Source organism: Temnothorax curvispinosus, unplaced genomic scaffold (assembly GCF_003070985.1).
Source record: "Temnothorax curvispinosus isolate PA1 unplaced genomic scaffold, ASM307098v1 QBEX01017148.1, whole genome shotgun sequence".
NCBI lineage: Eukaryota > Metazoa > Arthropoda > Insecta > Hymenoptera > Formicidae > Temnothorax > Temnothorax curvispinosus.
In genome coordinates, this window is record NW_020226928.1 from 587442 (window position 1) to 607136 (window position 19695).

At 37.1% G+C, this 19695-nt stretch overlaps 3 protein-coding genes across 4 annotated transcripts; all 3 read right to left on the bottom strand.

The window, feature by feature from the left end:
• Positions 1-34: 34 nt before the first annotated feature.
• On the bottom strand, positions 35-1042 carry LOC112467306. The gene is made up of 3 exons (XM_025035863.1): positions 923-1042; positions 741-857; positions 35-360 (listed from the first exon to the last, which is right to left on the bottom strand). The coding sequence occupies exons 1-3, from the start codon at positions 948-950 to the stop codon at positions 194-196; spliced, it is 312 nt and encodes a 103-aa protein (XP_024891631.1). The 5' UTR covers positions 951-1042; the 3' UTR covers positions 35-193.
• An 87-nt stretch (positions 1043-1129) lies between these two features.
• LOC112467296 lies at positions 1130-3480 on the bottom strand. Its single transcript, XM_025035850.1, has 5 exons — positions 3393-3480; positions 2498-2732; positions 2199-2321; positions 1656-1796; positions 1130-1383 (listed from the first exon to the last, which is right to left on the bottom strand). The coding sequence occupies exons 1-5, from the start codon at positions 3478-3480 to the stop codon at positions 1257-1259; spliced, it is 714 nt and encodes a 237-aa protein (XP_024891618.1). The 3' UTR covers positions 1130-1256.
• Positions 3481-3798: 318 nt separating this feature from the next.
• LOC112467301 (tyrosine 3-monooxygenase) lies at positions 3799-18244 on the bottom strand. Of its 2 annotated transcripts, XM_025035856.1 has the most exons (8): positions 18145-18241; positions 16192-16846; positions 9492-9603; positions 9039-9164; positions 8741-8800; positions 7066-7885; positions 5794-6157; positions 3799-5503 (listed from the first exon to the last, which is right to left on the bottom strand). In XM_025035856.1, exons 2-8 carry the CDS (start codon positions 16255-16257, stop codon positions 5336-5338), a joined length of 1716 nt encoding a protein of 571 aa, XP_024891624.1. In that variant the 5' UTR covers positions 16258-16846; positions 18145-18241; the 3' UTR covers positions 3799-5335. The 2 variants fall into 2 exon arrangements, with proteins under 2 accessions (XP_024891624.1, XP_024891625.1); XM_025035857.1 differs by lacking the exons at positions 8741-8800; positions 9039-9164 and having other exon boundaries at positions 18145-18244.
• Positions 18245-19695: the final 1451 nt, after the last annotated feature.

Here is a 19695-nt window from a genome sequence, read left to right on the forward strand (position 1 = left end):
AAAGAAATACATAAATTTATTCTAAGCCCTTGCAAATAACATAAAAAAAGATATGTCAATGAAAGTAATTGTTGCTATGTAAAAATCGATAAAATACTGTCGTTGATTAACAATTTACTATGATAAAATTATCTTCCTGTCACACTGTTGAGGTAATAATATAGATCTCTGCGTTTATCGACTGCTTTATACTTTACTGCTGCAGATACAATTCGCTCGTTTCGGGGAGCCACATGTTGGTGGACTTGAAAATTTCTTCCTTTCCGACCTCATCATTTTGTTCTCGGTGTCGTCTCGATGCCTCTGGACAACCACCAAACAACCAGTTTACAACTCGCAGCAAAACTAGTTTGATTCGATCTGAATAACGATTTAATTAATTTAGTAGTTTTCTCAATATTAAATATTGCAATTAAATATTGCTATAATAATTATTATAATTGATCATATCTTTTTAATAAACATTTCCAATAAATTTTTGCATTTTAACTTTGTAATTAACGTATCATTTACGGGAAAGTTATTACAAAAAATTATATGTGAATACAAGAACGTAAGAATATAATAATTTTTAAAATTAAAAATATATATATTACAATTTATAATTGTTTTTTTGGAAATAAAAAAAAAGGAAAGAAGAATTAAATTTGTTTTAAAAATTGCATATTAAATATTTCCGCGCAATAATCTGGGAATAGAGTATATTATTCTTTTTTTTATCAGATTCTATTATTACATACCTTTTGTAATCGATGAATTTTCATAACATTCGTGAGTAAAACTCTTTATATCTTGAAGAAATCGACGGCTTTCTTTTCGAAATTCATCATGTAACTCTCGCTTTGTGAATAATTTCTCTATACGTAGTAAATTGTTAATCTATTTTTATTATGTAACATACGCGCAAAATAGTGTAAATTACCATAATGAGGATCCACTGGCTTGTTCATAATTCTTGTCGTGCAATCTTTATTTAATGGATGTTGGGAAGCAATTGTAACTTCCTCTGAAAAATTTCTGAAATGCTTCTGAAAAATTTAATTTTAAGTAAATACATATTAGCATAGGTAATCCTGGTAATCGATCTGAAAATAATTATTATATTTTGTAATTTCTATGTAGGCTCTACTACAATAAATTAGACAGTTAATCTACTATAACAGTTTACAATTTCAATCGTTATATAATAACGTAAAATTTATGTAATAGATATTTATACAAAATAATATTATATTACAATATAATATATATAACGCTTACATATGACCGTATACACATATACATACCATACCATCAACATTTTGTTTATTCTGTAATTTTTCAGTATCAGTATCGATATCGTCGCTTACGTTTTCTTGTTTTTGAGATATAGTCTTGAATTTTCTAAAACATTATAATAATATTTAAAAAAATTTTCTCTTTTATAAAGTCCTTGTTTGCTTTTCTGCAGTTATCATCAGTGTGTTATAATTTACTTGTTCAAAGAATGAACATAATTAATTTGTTCTAAATTATCGAAAATTTTCGTCATCAGTAAATTATTACTAATATAACTATATTTTTGATAATCACTCCTTTCGTACATCAGTTTATATTTGTCATTTTTATCAATAATTTTTGAAATTGTGTGTTGGAATCTGAATCTTAATTCTTACCGCAAATCAGTATTATTTTTTAATTTATCCGCCGTAATTGTATATGGTATGATTTTCATTTCTGGAGAAGTATTCTGTGGAATTATCACATTGTCTTTTTCGCATTTCTCATGGATTATCGTTATCTGTTGTGGGTTGTTGCTACAAGTATTGATATATTCTTATTCCTATTGCATATATATTCCGTAATAATGAATTATATTGTATTATATATATATATATATATATATATATATATTGTATATATTATATATGTCTTGATGTAAGAATTTATGCAATGCAATATAATTCGTTATTTTCAATATAGAAAATACGTGCTATCAAATGCACGTGCTTGATCATTTGCACTCTCCATGTATCAGCTAAATGACATTTTAAAGGTAAAGTACGCAAAAGATCAAATGGTGATTTGGCGGCACATGTCTTATCAAAAATATGTAATTTTCAATGTGTTGAATTATTTAATTTTGTCAGAAATCTGACAATAATATACATAATTATATAAGTCGTATAAAACAATTGTATTTGATATGACATACTTACATGGTTGATACTATCACTGCATCGGATTCCGGTAATACATCGTTGGTCTCATTTCGATGACGATTGTGTCGATGACGTTTCCCATCACAGTGCTTTGTGCGATGTTTCTTACTTTTGTGTTTTCTACGAGATGCTTACACATTATTTATTTGGACATTAATCTTTGCGGCCCGTTAATATTTGCATAATGATGCATAAATAAACCCGCATCTTTTATGGAGATCGTGCTTTTGTAAGTTAATAGTCGCTTTAGTTCATAAATAGAAGGGATAAAATATCTATGCAAAAATATAACTGACCTTATCGATTTATGATTACCGTTGTCGAAGTTCGTCTTGTTACTGTATTTTTGTCCATAATCCTTTGTATCTTCTTCGTATACTTTTCGATATAGTTCTTGTATTCTTAGCTCTTTATTTTGATCATTTTCGTCTCTCCCTTTAATCTTTTCGTGTTCAGTTTTGTTTGTATTTAAGATAAATTTCAATCCGTTTGCAACAGTATCTATTAAGATGCAACATGCTTTTCGAGCATCTAAAAAGACATGTATTAATATAATATAATATATTTACCTATAATATATAATTTATTTACATTTTACATATTATAAGAATTTGAGTCTAGCCACATGAATTCAGCGCAAGTCACTTTATTCTTCTTTGTGATTTAATAATATATAAAGAAAATTTAGCAGAAGTAATTTTGAGAGTTCTGAAAAATTTTCTTTTTTTTATTTTAGCTTAAAATGAAATATATCGAAATGCTTGAAGCAGATATTATTACTACTAAAACTGTATAAACTGATCTGTAATGTATCTTATTATTTTAATAAATCGCGGAAATTTACGGTTAGAAAATATTCTTATAATGCGATATTATATTAAATTTTAATTATGTTTAAAAGTCAATCAAAAATTACAAGCGATAATAAAAGTTTTTTTTCTCGTTTTCTCTCTCTTTCTTTCTCTCTTTCTTCTCTTTCTCTCCTTTCACTTGACATTTTTCCTTTTCCTACTTACATGAACGTGACTTGGGCACGTAATACAAAACGACGCCACACAACATTAACGCGATTAACGAGAGTCGCTTCAGGTAGATGATCCACTCAAGCACGCAGAATTTCTCGTCGAAATAAGCTGATGAGTAAAGAAGGAAGTTATTTGGTCGACGAGAGAGGACATCACTTTCTCTTACCGTATCCATTCCGCGATTTGGCGTACACGCATTGCGTAGCAAACGCGACGATGAGAACTAGAAATTTCACAGTAGATGTTAGACGCATTTGTTTAAGTATTATTTTTCATTATTATATTCCAATCGTTAATCAAAACGTTCCGGAAGAAAGAGAAAAGAAAGAAAGAACTTGAGTGACACACGCGTTCTGAAGCGATGTCCGTTACAGCGTAAGAGGCAATTTCACTTCGTTTCAAGCATTTCCAATTATGTCCACGCTTACGCCTTAATTATCGCTTGATGATCGTAATGGCTAATATGGCGATAAGGCAATTATCGCCAATAGTTATATCACGCACATTTTTATACGGGATTTTCACTTCATAATTATACAGAGACGTGTCGCGTAAAAAGATAATAACACGTGTAAGATTCATATCTTAATTTTTTATTATGCTCTGAGTACTTTACAATATAATACAAAGGAAACAAGTCATATGTATTGACCGTCTTCACTACAATCTAACGAGGGTGGGTTACACGCACGTACACGTACGAGAAAAATATATCATACGGGTCGGTGCGATTGGAATAGCATAGCGTGCGCAAGCGGGGACTCGCACTACTTGCTAAATAGTATCTTTCTAAAGCAACGTTTGCTTCGTGACTTCCGAAACTGTTTGGGGACTGTAGTCTCCAAACAGTTCGATCGGGCAAGAAGCGATACAGCACCTAGATGCGGACTATCTAAGTAAGAACACAACTTAAAGATATTCTTTACGAAATACTGTTTAATTCGATGCAGGTAGATTCTAAATTAAGTGCGACAAGCCGATAAGAATATTCGCTGAACGCCCACTTCTTATCGGCTAGTCCGGGAGAAAACTGTCCAACGACTCCACACAGCCGCCGTATGACAATTAATCCGCGAAAGAAGAGAATACTGTACGCTCACATTTGAACAACAAATTCTATCGCAATGAGGAATCAATCCCGCGAGTTCTATAAGTTCTACAAGACTACGATAACTCTCTTAGCGACAACCATCTCGCGTTATAACTTGTGCTAAATGTAGACTGCACTATCGAAATATCGGGGCAGATGCCAGTGTTTGCTGGATTAAACAAATTAATTTATAATAACGTAATAATACCCTATTATATAATAGAATAGAACGAAATAATAATAATTAATAATCAATAAAATAATAATAATGTGAGAATCTCTCTCATACGCGTGTACGCGCAGCTATTGGTAAAAAAGCAAATGCTATTTATTCGAAGATAACCTTGTGATATGTATTTCCGCTTATTTGGCAAAAATACTCTCGAGGACAAGAGATTGCACTGTCACGAATTACTTAATCCACAACATGATTCATTATTCAAGTCAATTAAGTTGTATGATTGTCTTGACGGAATATCTATAACACAATAGATATACGCAATATAGGCTGACGTTTACGTGGCATCAAAGATTCACTCTTTACATGGCATAATCAGCGCGCGTACACGCGTATAACAACGCAAATGAACGATTTTATACACGAAATGAGGGACGAGTAACGCGATAAAAATGATAACGATGAAATGACGTGCTCCACCGAACCTGGAAGCTGAAGCCTCGATGGAATTAATAATGTTTTTCTTATTTAAAACAAATAAATCTTTCGCAATCAAAACAAATAAAATCTTATAACTTTCTTAAAATTACTCGATCGAACACACACTAATACGCCTTCAAAATATATCATTAAAAGACTCATTAAGCTCTGTTACAATTACTAGGAAAAACGTTTTTTTATAGTATAATTATTATTAGCTGTTATTTGAGAGATTGTCGAAAATTATTGTCATCAAAGAGTTCAAGGATTAATTGGCTAAATACATGAACAATTTCGAGGTTCGATGGTTTGCAAAAGGAATTAACCGATTCGGTAAACGAAGACGCGGTAGTTCTCATTCTTACGCGAAGTGTCTCGCTTTCATTTTGTTGACAGCATTTGTAAGGTGGGTCATCTCGGTATTGAGTTGGGACATCAGGCCCTCCAGTCTATCAACACTGTCGAGGACTTCGATGCGTTGCGTATGCGGATTGAACCTGACCTCGAATGGCCGGCTCATAGTGGCCACCTGTAAGAGAAACCAAGGTTCGTGACTAAGCTCACCTACCAAAGTGAGAAGTAACAGATAACGGAAGTGAACAGGCTACTAGTCTTTATTTGTAATAAATAAAAATTGGAAATATTGGAGTAATCAAGAATATACAAAGAAAAAACTATTCTACTTTGATTCTCTATTATTTTCGAGTTTGTCAATAAGTACATAGCGAAAATTAAATTTACCGAATTTTCCTTGGCAAATTCCAGAAAAGAAATCAAATTCCATTCACAGATAATGCTGGATAACTTTTTCGTACTTACCCAACGACGGAATTTCTCCTTGGCATCCTCGAAACTCTCGGCCACGTAATATATCGGCTGGTATTCTTGATCTTGATACTTCTGGAGAGCGGTAATTGATGGGTCGAAAGCTCGATGTTCGCATTTATCGCTCAATGCGTGCAAGAGCTCGCCGTAGGCTGACAGCAAGCCAGCACCGTAAGCTTTAACTTCGGGACCTTCCTTACAGAGACCGAATTCAATCGTGAACCAATAGATAGTTGATAGCTTCTCGATTTCTTCATCCGAAGCACCGAGAGATGCCAGTCCAATTTCTTGCGAAAATTGAGCGAAACCGGGATCGGCCAGAAGCGGCATATGGCCCAAGAGCTCATGAATGCAGTCTCTGCAAATAGAACAGAATAAATTTAAAGAATAATGCCACATGCTCGTCTTACGCGTCCTTAAATTTGTCCGTTCTATTTCTCCGTTTCGTGCTTAAATTTATCACTTTTAGTTAATTTTAGAGATTCTGAATCAAATTATTGCAATCTGCAATATTTAAGTGCGTAATTTTACATCAGTAGGATTTTAACTGCATTAAATAAATTGAACATTCTAAAATTAATTAAGATACGTCATCACGATAAATGGCGCGTACTCAAGAAGCCATTCGGTTCTTACAATCTCTCTGCAAAACTATACCTACAGTTCTTGGAAATCATAACTGTGACGTGGATCGCTACACGGAGAAACGAGTTCGTAACTGTGGAACTGAGTTATCAACGCCATCGTGTCGTTAAAAGCCAATTAGAGTTCCATTACGAGCTTAGAGAGGCGCGGTAATTCTATTATCATCGTTCTCTGTGTACCGCGGGTGCAGGTTCCCGTCATAACGCAATATCGATTGCCGTGCCAGTTTGACACGAAGGGGCAGCTGTGATGCGGAGCCAGTGCGACCTTTACAATGCCCGATTTTTATGTAAAGATGCGTCGCAGCTTTGTACCTTCGATGCGATATTTTATCGAGTCTCATTACGTCCTAGTGTGTCATGTACAGCGTGTTCTTTTTATCTGTATGCTTTACAGCTCGCACCGAATCATAAAAGTTTCCGAACAAGATGATTTGTAAACGATGTGTGTAATATATTTGAATTTAATCTTTATCCGTCCTTTTATTTAGGATAATTCTCGGATAACGTTATCTCATATATAGAGAATATTTGAAAGAAAGTTTCGGATAATTAGTTTTTTGTCTCGATAGATTCGAATTAACTGACGAAAGTAAAAAAAAAATTAACAAAAAGCACTTACGGTTCGGGAGTGTGATACGGGCTGTTGATGTGGCGGACGTATTGAGTGCTCTGGAATACTCGGAAGGCAAGACTGGACAAGAAGTCCCGCGCCGTCAAGAGACCGGCGGCCGGTCGAAGAGTGAATCCCGTGCTCTTCTTCAAGAAATCGCTGACTTCCTGCAACTGCGGTATACGGTGGGACTCGAAAATCCTCTCCTCTTGCAGTATCTTGAAAACTCTCTGGTATTCCACGCACGCGTGTTTCGGCACCAGGTCCAGGACGGTGTTGAAGACGCACGACCAAGTCTCGTTCTCCGTCTCGGTGTAAGGAATGCAGGGTATCGGGTCGCCGTACTTGTAGGCGAAAGCGATTTCGGCGATGACCTTGCGACGAGCGCGGTACTCTTTATCAGCGAAGCCCGGGTGATTCATGTCGAGATCCGGCTCGTACTTGGTCATCAGGTGGTTGCAATTGTCGAGGTCGGCAGCGTGACGCGGGAACCAGGGATCTTTGATACTGACGGAATTGTCGGCAAGCAGGGTCACGCCGTCCAAGGCCGAGCTCTGTCGTAGATTTCTAATCAGTTGCAACAGATTCTGTCTGTTCATGTTGATCTTAACCAAGACCTCAAATTGCAAACCCTCCTTCTTGGAGGGCCGCGACTCGACATGGGTGATCGTGCCCTTGAAATTTTCGATCGTTTTCAGGATCCTGCCCAGAGCACCGATGCCCTCTCGCAATCTTAATACCAGCGCCGCTTTCTGCACGCCTTGCTCGCTTTCCGTGGATTCGGCTATACTTTTCGCGAGCACTACTTCCTCCTCGGTCAGTCCAGAATCTGCGGAAAATCGAACATCGTCTAGCCTTTGTTTGACAATGACATTCAACATTTTTCGGAATGAACTTGAATTATTCGTCAAATAACCGTTGCCAAGATTTCTCTTAAAAAGATTTTTGTCGCTAAGTGACATCGTTCTATGCAAAGATTCGACATTTGAGAAAATATGAGCGTCTTAATGATATACATATATATATAGTTAGAATGAGAAAAGCGTAAATTTGATCTATGAAACTTTCCCGGGAACGATTCTTTTTGGGGACAACTTCTCGCGAGTACCCTAAGTGACTTCCGCGGACGGTAATAATCGAGCAATTCAAAGTCCATTTTCGCATAGCGCCTTATGCCGTCACGTCGGAAACGGCACCGTCTACTTGGCCGCGGGGGCGACGGAAAAGTGGCAAAGTAGCCGTCATTGTCGTGGGCGCGGACGTGCCGGCGAGATGGAAGGTAACGCGAAAAGGAATAACCGTGTTACACATTTACTGCCACGCAGGGCCGCTTGTGAAATCTCGAGAAAGGCTCCGCGCTCCGGTAATACGATTCTAAATGCACAAAGCGGCCGCGGAGGCCGAAGGCGGGTTGGAAAAAGACGGAAATAGCTCGCAGACGTAATTCACCCCAAGTGTCGACCGAGCACTCGCCCGTTGGTCGACTGTCGACAATGGCGATCGTTTCACCCTCCATTTACCGTCGCCTTCTTCTGTCCTTCTACCGTGCAACACGCGCGCGGTACCTTCTTCGCACGCAATCACCCACTTCCTGTTTCACTTCTATTGCGCAACGTGGCATTTCGCGACACGCGCCGGACTGGACGCAATTACGATCGGGGTTCATAGAAGACGTAATACTTACCATCGTCGTCATCGTCATCCGGTTTTCCATCGCTGTCTGATGAAGCCTCCGCTTTCGCTTCTGAAAGTTATACGTTTCATGCTCATGCTATATGCAACATTTATGCATTTTTGAATACTTGACGGCAAATGCATTTAGCGTCAATCAATTTTATATTACAGTAAATATTATGCGTTGTTGCATTAAATAATAAAGTCGTTGTATTAATAATAACAATCAACGCGATTATGTTCCGTAAAAATGCATGTCACGCTCCAATTATTCAAAAATTGTTATACATTTTGCAACATCTATGTACCTTCTTTCTTTGCTGCGCAAACTAATGACTCGATCTGTTCGTCGTCACTTGATGAAACATCGATGTAATACTCTCCCTGTCCCTGTTGTTCCTGAGTACAAGTAATTGTCTGATCCACGTTCGTATCTATCCGATAACAAAGAAACGAGTCATGCAACATTAACGTCTACATGCGCATATATTGTTTCGCTATGTTCTTGTATGACTTACGTTGGCAAAAAGGTACGTTTTGAAAAGTCTTTTTAATAGTAAACATGCAGTATACATTTCTCTAATACAAGCATATTCATACAAATATAATATTTTAGACAGCAAATCATGCATATATTTAATACAAAAATATTTTGTTTCCATATATCAAACATATACATATATTGACGCGGTAATAAATAATATTATATAGTATAATATTAAAAAGAATTAATCATACCAAATAACATTCACAAGACTCACCATTAGCTCGCTGTCGAGCTTCCTCGAGTACGCTTTGCTTCGTCTGTTTGACGACCAGCGTCTCAAAACGGGCATCGTCTACAAGAGAACGTCGTCGCGCTGGATACCCGTTCTGAAAATATAAATGCAAAGTGCGATTTATATGTATGCATATATAAAATTATAATAAATTAAATTAATAAAAATATTGAAAATATCCATATATAAATTCTGTACGATTAAATCCCAGAGTGCCAATGTACCGCTCTGTGGCATTCACATATTTTATTGCTGACGCACAAGCAATTATAGATATAATTTAGAACTTTAAAGGGCGGATGTCCTTTCGTCTTGACTAGCCAGGTTCTGATTTCCGCGGCGTGGTCTGTCCCTGGCTACCTTTGACGTGAGACGAAACGGAAATCTAACCCGTCAGTACGACCGAGCGTCGCTTAAATCGGATAACGAACAAAAGGGACGGAAATGAATTTTCGCGACTACCATCTTGCTGTCGTTGAAATATCGGAAATGAATTAATTCCGATGGAGGAATGGAAAGGAGCTTGACTATTACCGTTCAGTTCTTAGAAGAAATAAAATTTTATTTTATTATCACTCCCCTAATTAATACCATTTACACTAATACCATTTAGCTTATTTTGCCATTTAATAAAAAAATTTTTACCTGAGATACTTATGTTTCTTTAGCTACATGAATTTTTTTATATGGAAAAGATATCTAGGATTTTATTCGCGAGTGAAGAAATAATAAGTTCTGAGAGACAAAGATTAAAATAGACGTTCCCATTTGACGAAAACAGACAAGAACATGCGCCACCGATCATTCAAATTCCTGGCTGTCGCCGCGTACGTATAGACACCACGTTGGAGACCCAGTTGCGTTTTCCAGCAAAGTCGGTTGGCATAGTTTAGAGAAAGCGTTTAGCAATCCCTTAACAACGCGCATCGTTAAGTGGGCCAAGTACTTTACCGATGGAACGGATGGACTATGTCGAGGAATTGCGACACGCAACGCGATAACAAATCGTAGAAACGGCAAATGCGTGACAAATCTCATCTAAATGCATCGATAAAATCATGAATTAATTAATTTCTATCGTAAAGCCGTCCGGAGTTGTCAGCTGTCTGTGCGAATTGCGATTGTCGTGCGCGAAAGTGACGAATATATGTAAATATTTGTCGCGTAGACAACTGATGTGCGAGACGGTGACTGGCCGTTCGAGGGAAAAAGAATGAAAACTCGGCGCGGCGATAACTCGGCAAATAAACGATGCGAATGTCTAATTGAGCAAACGGCAGGTGCCGGAGGAATGTTGTTTCCGACCTTGTGGAATCGCACGAACGTACGGCCGAAGATGCAAAAGAAACGACCTCGAGTCAGCAAGTCGAGTAATTACCCACTGCACAGCGGAGGAGTCGCGTCTGTAGATGAACAGGATCTCTCTCTTTCTCTCTCCCCCTCCTCTCTCTCTCCTCTCATGCGATCGTGTCAATTTTATTCCGGATACTCATCGCAATTATCTTTAAATATCTAATTAGCCTTTCTAATATTCTTGAAAGACTACATAATATGATATAATGTAGCATCTTAATTAATTAATTTAAAAATTATGCTTTATTTTACTGTAAGAGGTACTTAAATAATTAGTGCAAATGATAGGTTAAATCGGGATGCTTACTCCGAATTGGCTCGATACAAATATATTCATGTGCATCGTGTAAATTTTGTCATCGTTTCTATCGAAAGTTTCGATTTATCCTATTTGTCTACTATATGAATAAGCGTTTCTAATGTATTTCTAGTCAAGCGAATGTCAAGCGATTACGATGATAATGCGGCGTAATGACTTATGGATAATATAACCAAGGTTGATCATTTTAAAATTGCGCTCGCATAACTTAGTTCGCTACGACCTAATTATTACTGCCCAATTATTCGAGGATTTTGCTATCGCGATTGATTTTTATATCTATCCGACAATCATAAAAATCATATTTATAGTTCGTTATTTACAATCCTGTTTTAAATATTAACAGCAAGCTACGAGAAACCACCGTGGAATCGGGCATACATTATATCTACCACGCTGTATGTAACATTCAATCTATTCAAACAATGATTTGTTCAGTTCCAAAAAATTTCCTTTATTAGTAGAATATTTGTAAGTTTTGAGTGTTTGTTTTTTTAAATTATCAAAAATTTCTATATTTTTAGAAGTCTCTGCCTAATGAAAAAAAAACGTATAGAACAAGAAAACAATAATAGGCAATAATAATATAATCGGCAAGTTCCTCGAACATAGTACAAAAGGGCAATTAAGAGCGATTGGAAAAACGCATATCTCGGTAAAGCTCTACCGGGCATTTATCTATGCGTACCAATTCGAACGAGAAGCTTCTAAAACTGCAATTATACAGTTGAATGCACGACCGAGATAGCAAGCCATATATGCACACATCGAAATCCCGCATTAATATGATCCTTCTCATCCTGGTAGAGAGAGACAGGTCGCTGTGGTCCGGGCGAAATAGCCGGCGTTTAAGCAAAACGGTTAGCATAGCAAATGTTATACGCGTATATATGTATAGATGAATATGCATGCAGCACGCGCACGCGAGTTGCACGTGCGACGCGGATTGCAGCGCGCGTGCAGCGGGCTTCCGAAGGCGAATAACGGGTGCAGCGTTCAGGGCCTCTTTCGCATGTCTCTCTCTTTTTCTCTTTCTCAGCCGCTCTATACAACTCTATATTACTTCACTCTCATATTTATAACATATTCATAATTATCATGCGCGAGGCCGGAGATTGATTTTGCAACGGCGACGATATAATCCCGCTCAATACGATCGATCGGCAATAGTGGCCGAGATACCGAGAGGATGCTATCAGATCGCGTTGTAGAATCACAAACAAATCCGCTAATCCGCGGTGTAATTCTGTCACGAATTCGCCGATCGCTCTAATGTTATTCTAAAGCGGAGTTTAAACAAGTGACCGCGTGGACGGATGCTTCTAGGGCAAGGTGATTGGCTTGAGGAAAACAACCCATAATCGCTCACGATCATCAGTTGCTATATCGGAATCCAGGCTCGAATCAGAATTTTCGCAAAAAAAAGAAACTGATACGACCGGTTTTATCACGGTTGAAAAGATAACAAAAAATGTTGGACATATAAAAATTAATTTATTAATTTCAATTAGATAACGAAGCTGTTTAACTAGCTTTATTTAGCTTAAATTATTTAAATCGGTTGCATACCCGGAATAACAGAAACGCGAAATAGTATCCGCATTGGCGACGCGATCGCGGTAGGAAATTTACTCAAGGTCGGTTTACTTTTCACCCCGCTGCTCGCGCGATAACTATCGATTGTGCATAACCGATTCTAGATTTGATCTGGTTCAGCATCTAGATCCGGCGCGTGTGCGCATGCACAAGTTCCGTTCGAATGACTCAGACTCGTCATGATCGTCAAATAAATAAAAATCGTGGTTATTACGCGCGTAATTTAAAGCGAACAAGTGCAATTGTATTTTGTATAAAATCGAGAATATTAAGTGCGCGCGTTATATAGCTACATTTGCTTCTGAGATTTATCATTTCAAACACAACAGAAAGACACTACTCGCCGGAATTGAAATCGCCAGATACTTTCCGGCGGATACTCTCCGGCAGATGCTTTCTTCTAGATTAAAGAATATAATTGAAAGATTTAAATTATTTAGGATCGGTTGTTCCAATCTGTTGGTAAGCTAACTAATAGTTAAATTATATGTCTTTGTCTAATTTAAAGGAAAAATCAAAACATACATATGATTTAACTGTTAGTTAATTTACCAACAGGTTGGAACAACCGGCCCTTAAAAAATCTGTATATTTTCGAAAATTTATAATACTAATTACATATATTTACATATAGAATTATCCTCTTGATTTTCTATTTAATGCAGTTTTAAATTTCACTAATTTATAGTGAGTTGTGTCTACCTACGCACATTAGCGGTCCATAGTATTCTATGGACTGCTAATATGCGCGGAGAAAGCGTAAGATTGACCAAGTCGTCACACCGAAGTGACGTGTTCTCGTATTTATATAGACAGATGCAAATAACAAATCATACAATGCTTAGAGGAAGTCCGGGTGTCGTCTTGAAAAGAAAGCACAGAGACCAAATCCGAGACACGTTTAGGTATTAATCTTAAAAAATATTGTGTTAGGGAATATTAATTTTTTTACTCGTCGGTAACGGTACCTAACGTGCGCAACATCGCAATTATGAATGAGGACTGCAATATTCTGGGAAAAAGTACGCGAGTCTGCGATTTATTAGCATTCAAATCCGCAAACAGCGATGTGTAAGCTGTTCGCGCTAGTAGCATTTTTGCAATAAATCGCGACCATTCGGAAAAGTCACAGTAGGAGTCGAAAAGATCGAGGTGACGATTACGATGTATGTTTAGCGCGGTTGTTAAACAGATAAGTACGGTATCACGTGAAAAATGAGACATAGACCTTGCCTGTTGTTCTTACGCCGTTAAGAAATTTCGCATCGTCGTTACAGGAAAATGCGTACTTTACGAAGAAAAAAAAGCGAATAATCTCGTAAATGCGGCGATTATAAGTTGTCACTTATTGGACGCGAATAGAAACGGAATTGGCCTTGCTATCGTAATCCATAGTGAATTATACACGTGACGCAAAAACGAAAGAAAAACGTGACAGCCTCGAAAAAGTATCGATTAAAATCCATTAATGTGCGATAAAGATTCTAGAGATAAAATATAGTTACGTGAGGAAAGACGAGTTCTTGCAAGTTGTAATTTGCAAAATAGACGTATATATATGTACGGTACGTATTAAAAAATACTGTTACACGTCGATTCCAGTTAATATTACGTATTCGAGAATGACTACGCAGAGACAATCGATATAATTGCAAGTCTCACGTAAAACCGTTTACAATTGTTTATTTCTGTTATTACACTAATCGTCGTGGAACATGTGCAAATGCATCAAGTTTTATGCATCAAGTAGAAGTGCAAACATTCGCGAGAGAAAGGGGGTGAGGCGAAAATAATTTTAACGATTTGCGTAACGTCTGGCGAGAAGAAAGGACACTATTTATCTTTCGATGAGTTTCAGATAGATTGAAAAGTAAATTCGCGGCGAGTTAAAAGAATTGCCGGTTTCTCCCAACCGCCGCCGCATCTTCCTGTAATCGAAAACAGCTGACTTGTGACCGGCTACTTCCTCGTGTAATCTTGTTGGGACTCACGCTTCTTCAACAGATTGAATTTTTCGCGCCTGCTAAGTGCCATAGATCTTGCATCAGCTTTTTTGCGCGAATTTCAAGCTTATGCAAATTTATGCACGAAGCGAACGGGACATTGAACGGATTATTTCTTCGTATCTTTCTTATCATGTTTTCTGATTTTAACCAGAGCAAAAAAAGAAATGCATTACTGAAATGCCAGATTCGCAACGGACTAACATTGAGATTATAATCTTCCTTTATTTATTATTCTATGTAATTCAATTGAAATGTTTGCTTACTGTTTGTGTGCTTTATACAAATATTGTATGTATATATATTTAATCACATGTTTACTATTTTGATAAGTGACCAGAATCTGAAGTGACCGAATGATTTGAAAACGTCAACACTTTGCTCCAGACCGGTTTTGTAGATTACTGGATTGGGAAAATATTCTATGATTAAGCCCACATATACAAAAATGTGACCTCGACAATTAAATATTCATTAATATTGCGACAAGGTCAATAACATTGCGTAAACAGGATAATAACGCAGCGCATTTACTTTCTCTGCGCGAGGACTCTTCTCCGTTTCGCCGGGCCTACGTGAGAATTTCACTTGCGTTGGTCTCCGGTTATTAAGATTGAGAAAGAGCGGAACCGACACACATGCACCTTTAAGCGATTTTCTGACGCAATTTTTTCACCCATTTCGAAATATACCGTTAGTCAGAAAAATCTCGAGAATCTAACTACAAAAGCAAACACTCGCTATGTACAGAAATCGTATAATTAAGCCAGAGCGCGTGGCGTAGCAGTCGTGAGACACTCGTGTCTCTGTAATGAATACAAATAAGTGCATGCAATTTTATATAATTCAATAAATAATATACTGTCGCATATACAACAAGATCAAGTTTTGCAACTGCGTTTGTCGAAATATAAGAATTCTCGTGTTAAGAAACTAGAGTGACATTTTCAGCCGTCTTCAGAGACGTTTGTGCATGTAACGGTGATTTAAACGAACGGTTGAATTCGCGCGCTTACCAAGGTCTTTTTGATCGAACCTGTTGCTCTTGACATGCACGCGAATAGAACAATAGAAGCATTTTGACAATAGCAAATATAACAATTTTTCACAAATAAAATGTAAACGACAAATTTATCAAACACGATTTTTTTATAGAGAAAAACAAATATACAAACAAAAGTAAAGTTATTTTATATCAAAATATTTTTTAAGTAATATTTATTATTTTGCGAAACGTTATTTTTTATTTGTCTAACAAGAATTATATTTTTATTTACCTAAAAATGTATTTATGAATTGAAGCTTTCAACATTCTCTCTCATTCTCGTTTTTTGCAATACTTTTAACAACTTTTGCATTATTTTTATCGCGAGTCTAGTTATTTATCAAATTATTTAAAAATAAGACTTACCTCAATACTGTAAGACTTCTTGATGGCGAACATTTCGCGGTTCTTCTGAGCGGCTGCGACTGCCATCGTATCTTCTTTGTCACTCCTCTTTCTCTGATAACGATTAGTTTAGGCGGTTTTTTTCTCAATTCGACGGTCGATCGACTTAGGCGTCTTTCTATCGTCGGTTCTCGGCCTGATAGTGCTCAATGCAGCTGAAGGTGATGTGCGTGAGCTCTTCACTGCCGGTTGCGAGAAATTACACGAATGGACTCCCCGTTGCGCGCTTTCCGACTTTAATATCCCGATATGCTTCGGCTACGTCCTCTTCGGCCTCGATCCGTCCGATCTGCTACGGTTCGACTACGACAAACGACGACGACGGGACGTCGGCAACGACAACGAGCCTCTACTACTTAAGTCCGCTTTGGACGGAGCGTACGAGCGAATGCGTCTACGGGGCGGATTGCCGCCGCATATAAACGTTGCCTCCCTTCACCGCCTGCTAATGCCGGGGTCAGGGGTGCCCCCACCCTATCGTCGTTTCGGGTGGTCCACCAGCAGCAGCCGCCGCTACCACCACCGTCGTCGCCGTTACAGCCGTCGTTGCCGTCACAGCGCCGCCGGCGCTGCTGCCATTGACAAAGTCCATCACGAGGGGATCCCTCGCCTATAGCTGTTGATATTTTCATATGTCATATTGGATTCTCGTAGGACACGCATCTTTCATTGAACAACACGATAACGGAAATGTTTCGTTACATAAATGATAATAATGAAAGTTATACAAGATAGGTGCTGACATAGTTGTAAATTCATTACCCCTCCCCTCATGCAGATCAATTAATCCTTTTTATGATAGATATCTAGTATATAGTATCTTAGTATATGATATAATCAATTAGTATATATATGATTGAATCTGCTATATGATATACAGAAAACAATGCATTGTCTAAAAATCCCAACAAAGATATTGAATGTTTAATGTTAAAATTGATAACATTTTAAATTAATAACAATAATTAACAAAATAATTTCAAAAAAATTTGAGCAGTAATCCTTGATTCTTTGCTGTTAAAAAAATGGCATGTTGCCTGTCAAAAATATGCTTTTCAAAATTGATATTGAAAGAAATTGTGGCAGGACATGCAAATGAGACGAAAGATCAAGTTATCAATATCGTTTTCCGGATTCGGCGTATTTATAACTTGCGCTTAAAATAGGACCATTTATTTCGGCGAATTGGTTTCGATCATTTGCAAAGAGAGCATATTTAGAAATATAATGATATATAAATTATTGCGTATAATTATTATTACATAAATCATAAAAAATTATAATTATACATATATATAATTAATATTAGCAATATATCTATAATTTATTCATGTAAAAATTATTTCTAAGCTCTCTCTTCGCAAATGCTACTATCGGAATATTGAATTTAAAAAATGTGCGACATAGATTGACAGGGAATTCTTTAGCAATGATAAAAGTAATAGTAAAAGAGAGCTCACGCATAATTATTACGTTATTTCTTAATGAGCGCTATCGACATGTTATGATTTAATTTTGCAGATAAATCATGCATTCCTCAAAGCTATCTGTTCTTGACGATCTACAGATATGTCTTAAAGAAAAAAAAAGTATAAATCATAAATAAAATATTTGTATTAGCAAAAGAAGGTAAAAAGAAACAGAATTAATGAATATTGAACAAGTATTTTTCAAGCTATGTATAATATGTATGTCAGAAAATATATGTATAACATCGCAAAAACATGAAGTCAATGCAAAGATTTCAAAATCAAAAGCAAAGATTATTTCTTAAATTTTGCATAGAGGCAAGTTTTAGTTAAGTTTTAGTTCAGTATTAGATATATCACAAGCACACGAAGATCAACTAGACAAATTAAACAGCCAGTTTTTTACTTTTTGTTTAAAAAAAGGTATCTATTAAAGGTAATTTACCAGTTGACGTCGCTTTGGCTTTGCGTAAACCATAGGAAAGGTTAAACCACGATCGGCTTTGCGTCCGCGTCGTCGGAACTAGCTTCTCGCAAATGTGACGTGCGCGCGATCACGCATACGCTCGATCCTCAGTATACCGATCCGTTCGATCGTCACTTCTGTGCGTCACGCATTCACGTGCGTATACGTACGTATATACGCACGTACGCACGCACGGGAGGCAAACGATCGAGGCGCGTGCAATCGAGTGATCGGAGAAAGATCTTATACAAGAGAAAATGCACGTGTTAGCTTTTTTACGGCTTTCTAAAGACACAACTGCAAACGATCCGGCCTCTGTCGTGCATTCGTCGACAATGGTGCATTCGGTAGGTGTGTCAGTAATATTATAATGAATATTTAACAGGCGGCGGCGGCACGATCATATACATAATGACACGATGTATATATAAGCGTGTACGGAAATAGAAAAATATTGAATTTGCATATGCACGGCGTTGTGTAACGGAGGCTGGACGGAGATCCAGAGACTTCGGAAATTCGATTATTCTTGATTAATGGTCTCGCGAGATCATTTAGATATATGATAACATTCCTAGAAAAACTTATCGACTGAAAACGTAGATCAATGAGAGGGAAAACGTGTATATATTATTCAAATTAATGCTCAAAGAAACACGTGTCCAGATGTTTGACGCACGTAATGAGCCAAACATTCATTAATTCAAACGATCGATCGCTGAAAATTTGAGAATAATACACTACGAGAATAATAAAAACAATCCTTTGATATAGACAGGTGAAATTAATGCGAAAAAGATGACCGGACTATACGGGATTGCCTGGACATTAGTAATCCATGTTAATATTTGGTATTTTTTTAATTGTTAACATTAATTTAAATATCGGGTTTTTCCAAAAATTACGGAAGCGATGCAATATTTGTTTGACCGGTGGGCAACCGTTTCGTGATAATTCATTAATTTACCGCGTATTGATGACATTTTCCTCAGACGTCATTCAGGTGTGGCAGCAGCGCATCATATGATCGACGTCACGGAGTCGCGTCGCTTGGACTTGGAGGCACGAATAGCCGGGGACTCCCGAGTGGCCGAGTTGAGTTCTGTCGATCTCCTTAGCGGCCAATCCGGTTTCGAAGAATCCGAAGTGTGGATTCCCAGGCTGGGAGTTTCCAAGGGTAATCTTCACCAAGCAAAAGAACCGTTCGATTGCAGCGTTGGTGAATCATTGAGAATATCGCGATAATGCAACCCGTGTGGACACGGGTAATTATTGCTTTCACTCTGCATCGTTAACGTTTTGTCTTTACGATAACGGGGGAAGTACATGTGGACTTTAAGTTATCCACATAACTAAACAGTTGATGCTGTTTACGATTAGTTATATAGATAAGTGGGTCAACATGTTTATTTTATTTTATATATATATATATATATATTTTTTTTTTTTTTAATTCTTTTTAGAAACAGTAAAAATATTTAGATTTAATTACAGTTTTTATTTTATAATGTTTAAGAAAAAAATTTATTA

Excerpts from the sequence above, each read along its gene's own strand:
- LOC112467301 (XM_025035856.1), bottom strand. The coding sequence starts at position 16,257 with ATGGCAGTCGCAGCCGCTCAGAAGAACCGCGAAATGTTCGCCATCAAG. Across the intron at positions 9,604-16,191 it reads AGAAGTCTTACAGTATTGAG|AACGGGTATCCAGCGCGACG; the intron begins GTAAGTCTTATT and ends TTATATTTTCAG. Across the intron at positions 7,886-8,740 it reads GGATGACGATGACGACGATG|ATTCTGGACTGACCGAGGAG; the intron begins GTAAGTATTACG and ends GATTTTCCGCAG.
- LOC112467296 (XM_025035850.1), bottom strand. The coding sequence starts at position 3,480 with ATGCGTCTAACATCTACTGTGAAATTTCTAGTTCTCATCGTCGCGTTT. Across the intron at positions 2,322-2,497 it reads GGTAATCATAAATCGATAAG|AAAACACAAAAGTAAGAAAC; the intron begins GTCAGTTATATT and ends AGCATCTCGTAG. Across the intron at positions 1,797-2,198 it reads GCAGTGATAGTATCAACCAT|CAACAACCCACAACAGATAA; the intron begins GTAAGTATGTCA and ends CAATACTTGTAG.
- LOC112467306 (XM_025035863.1), bottom strand. The coding sequence starts at position 950 with ATGAACAAGCCAGTGGATCCTCATTATG. Across the intron at positions 858-922 it reads GCCAGTGGATCCTCATTATG|AGAAATTATTCACAAAGCGA; the intron begins GTAATTTACACT and ends TACTACGTATAG. Across the intron at positions 361-740 it reads AAATTCATCGATTACAAAAG|ATCGAATCAAACTAGTTTTG; the intron begins GTATGTAATAAT and ends ATCGTTATTCAG.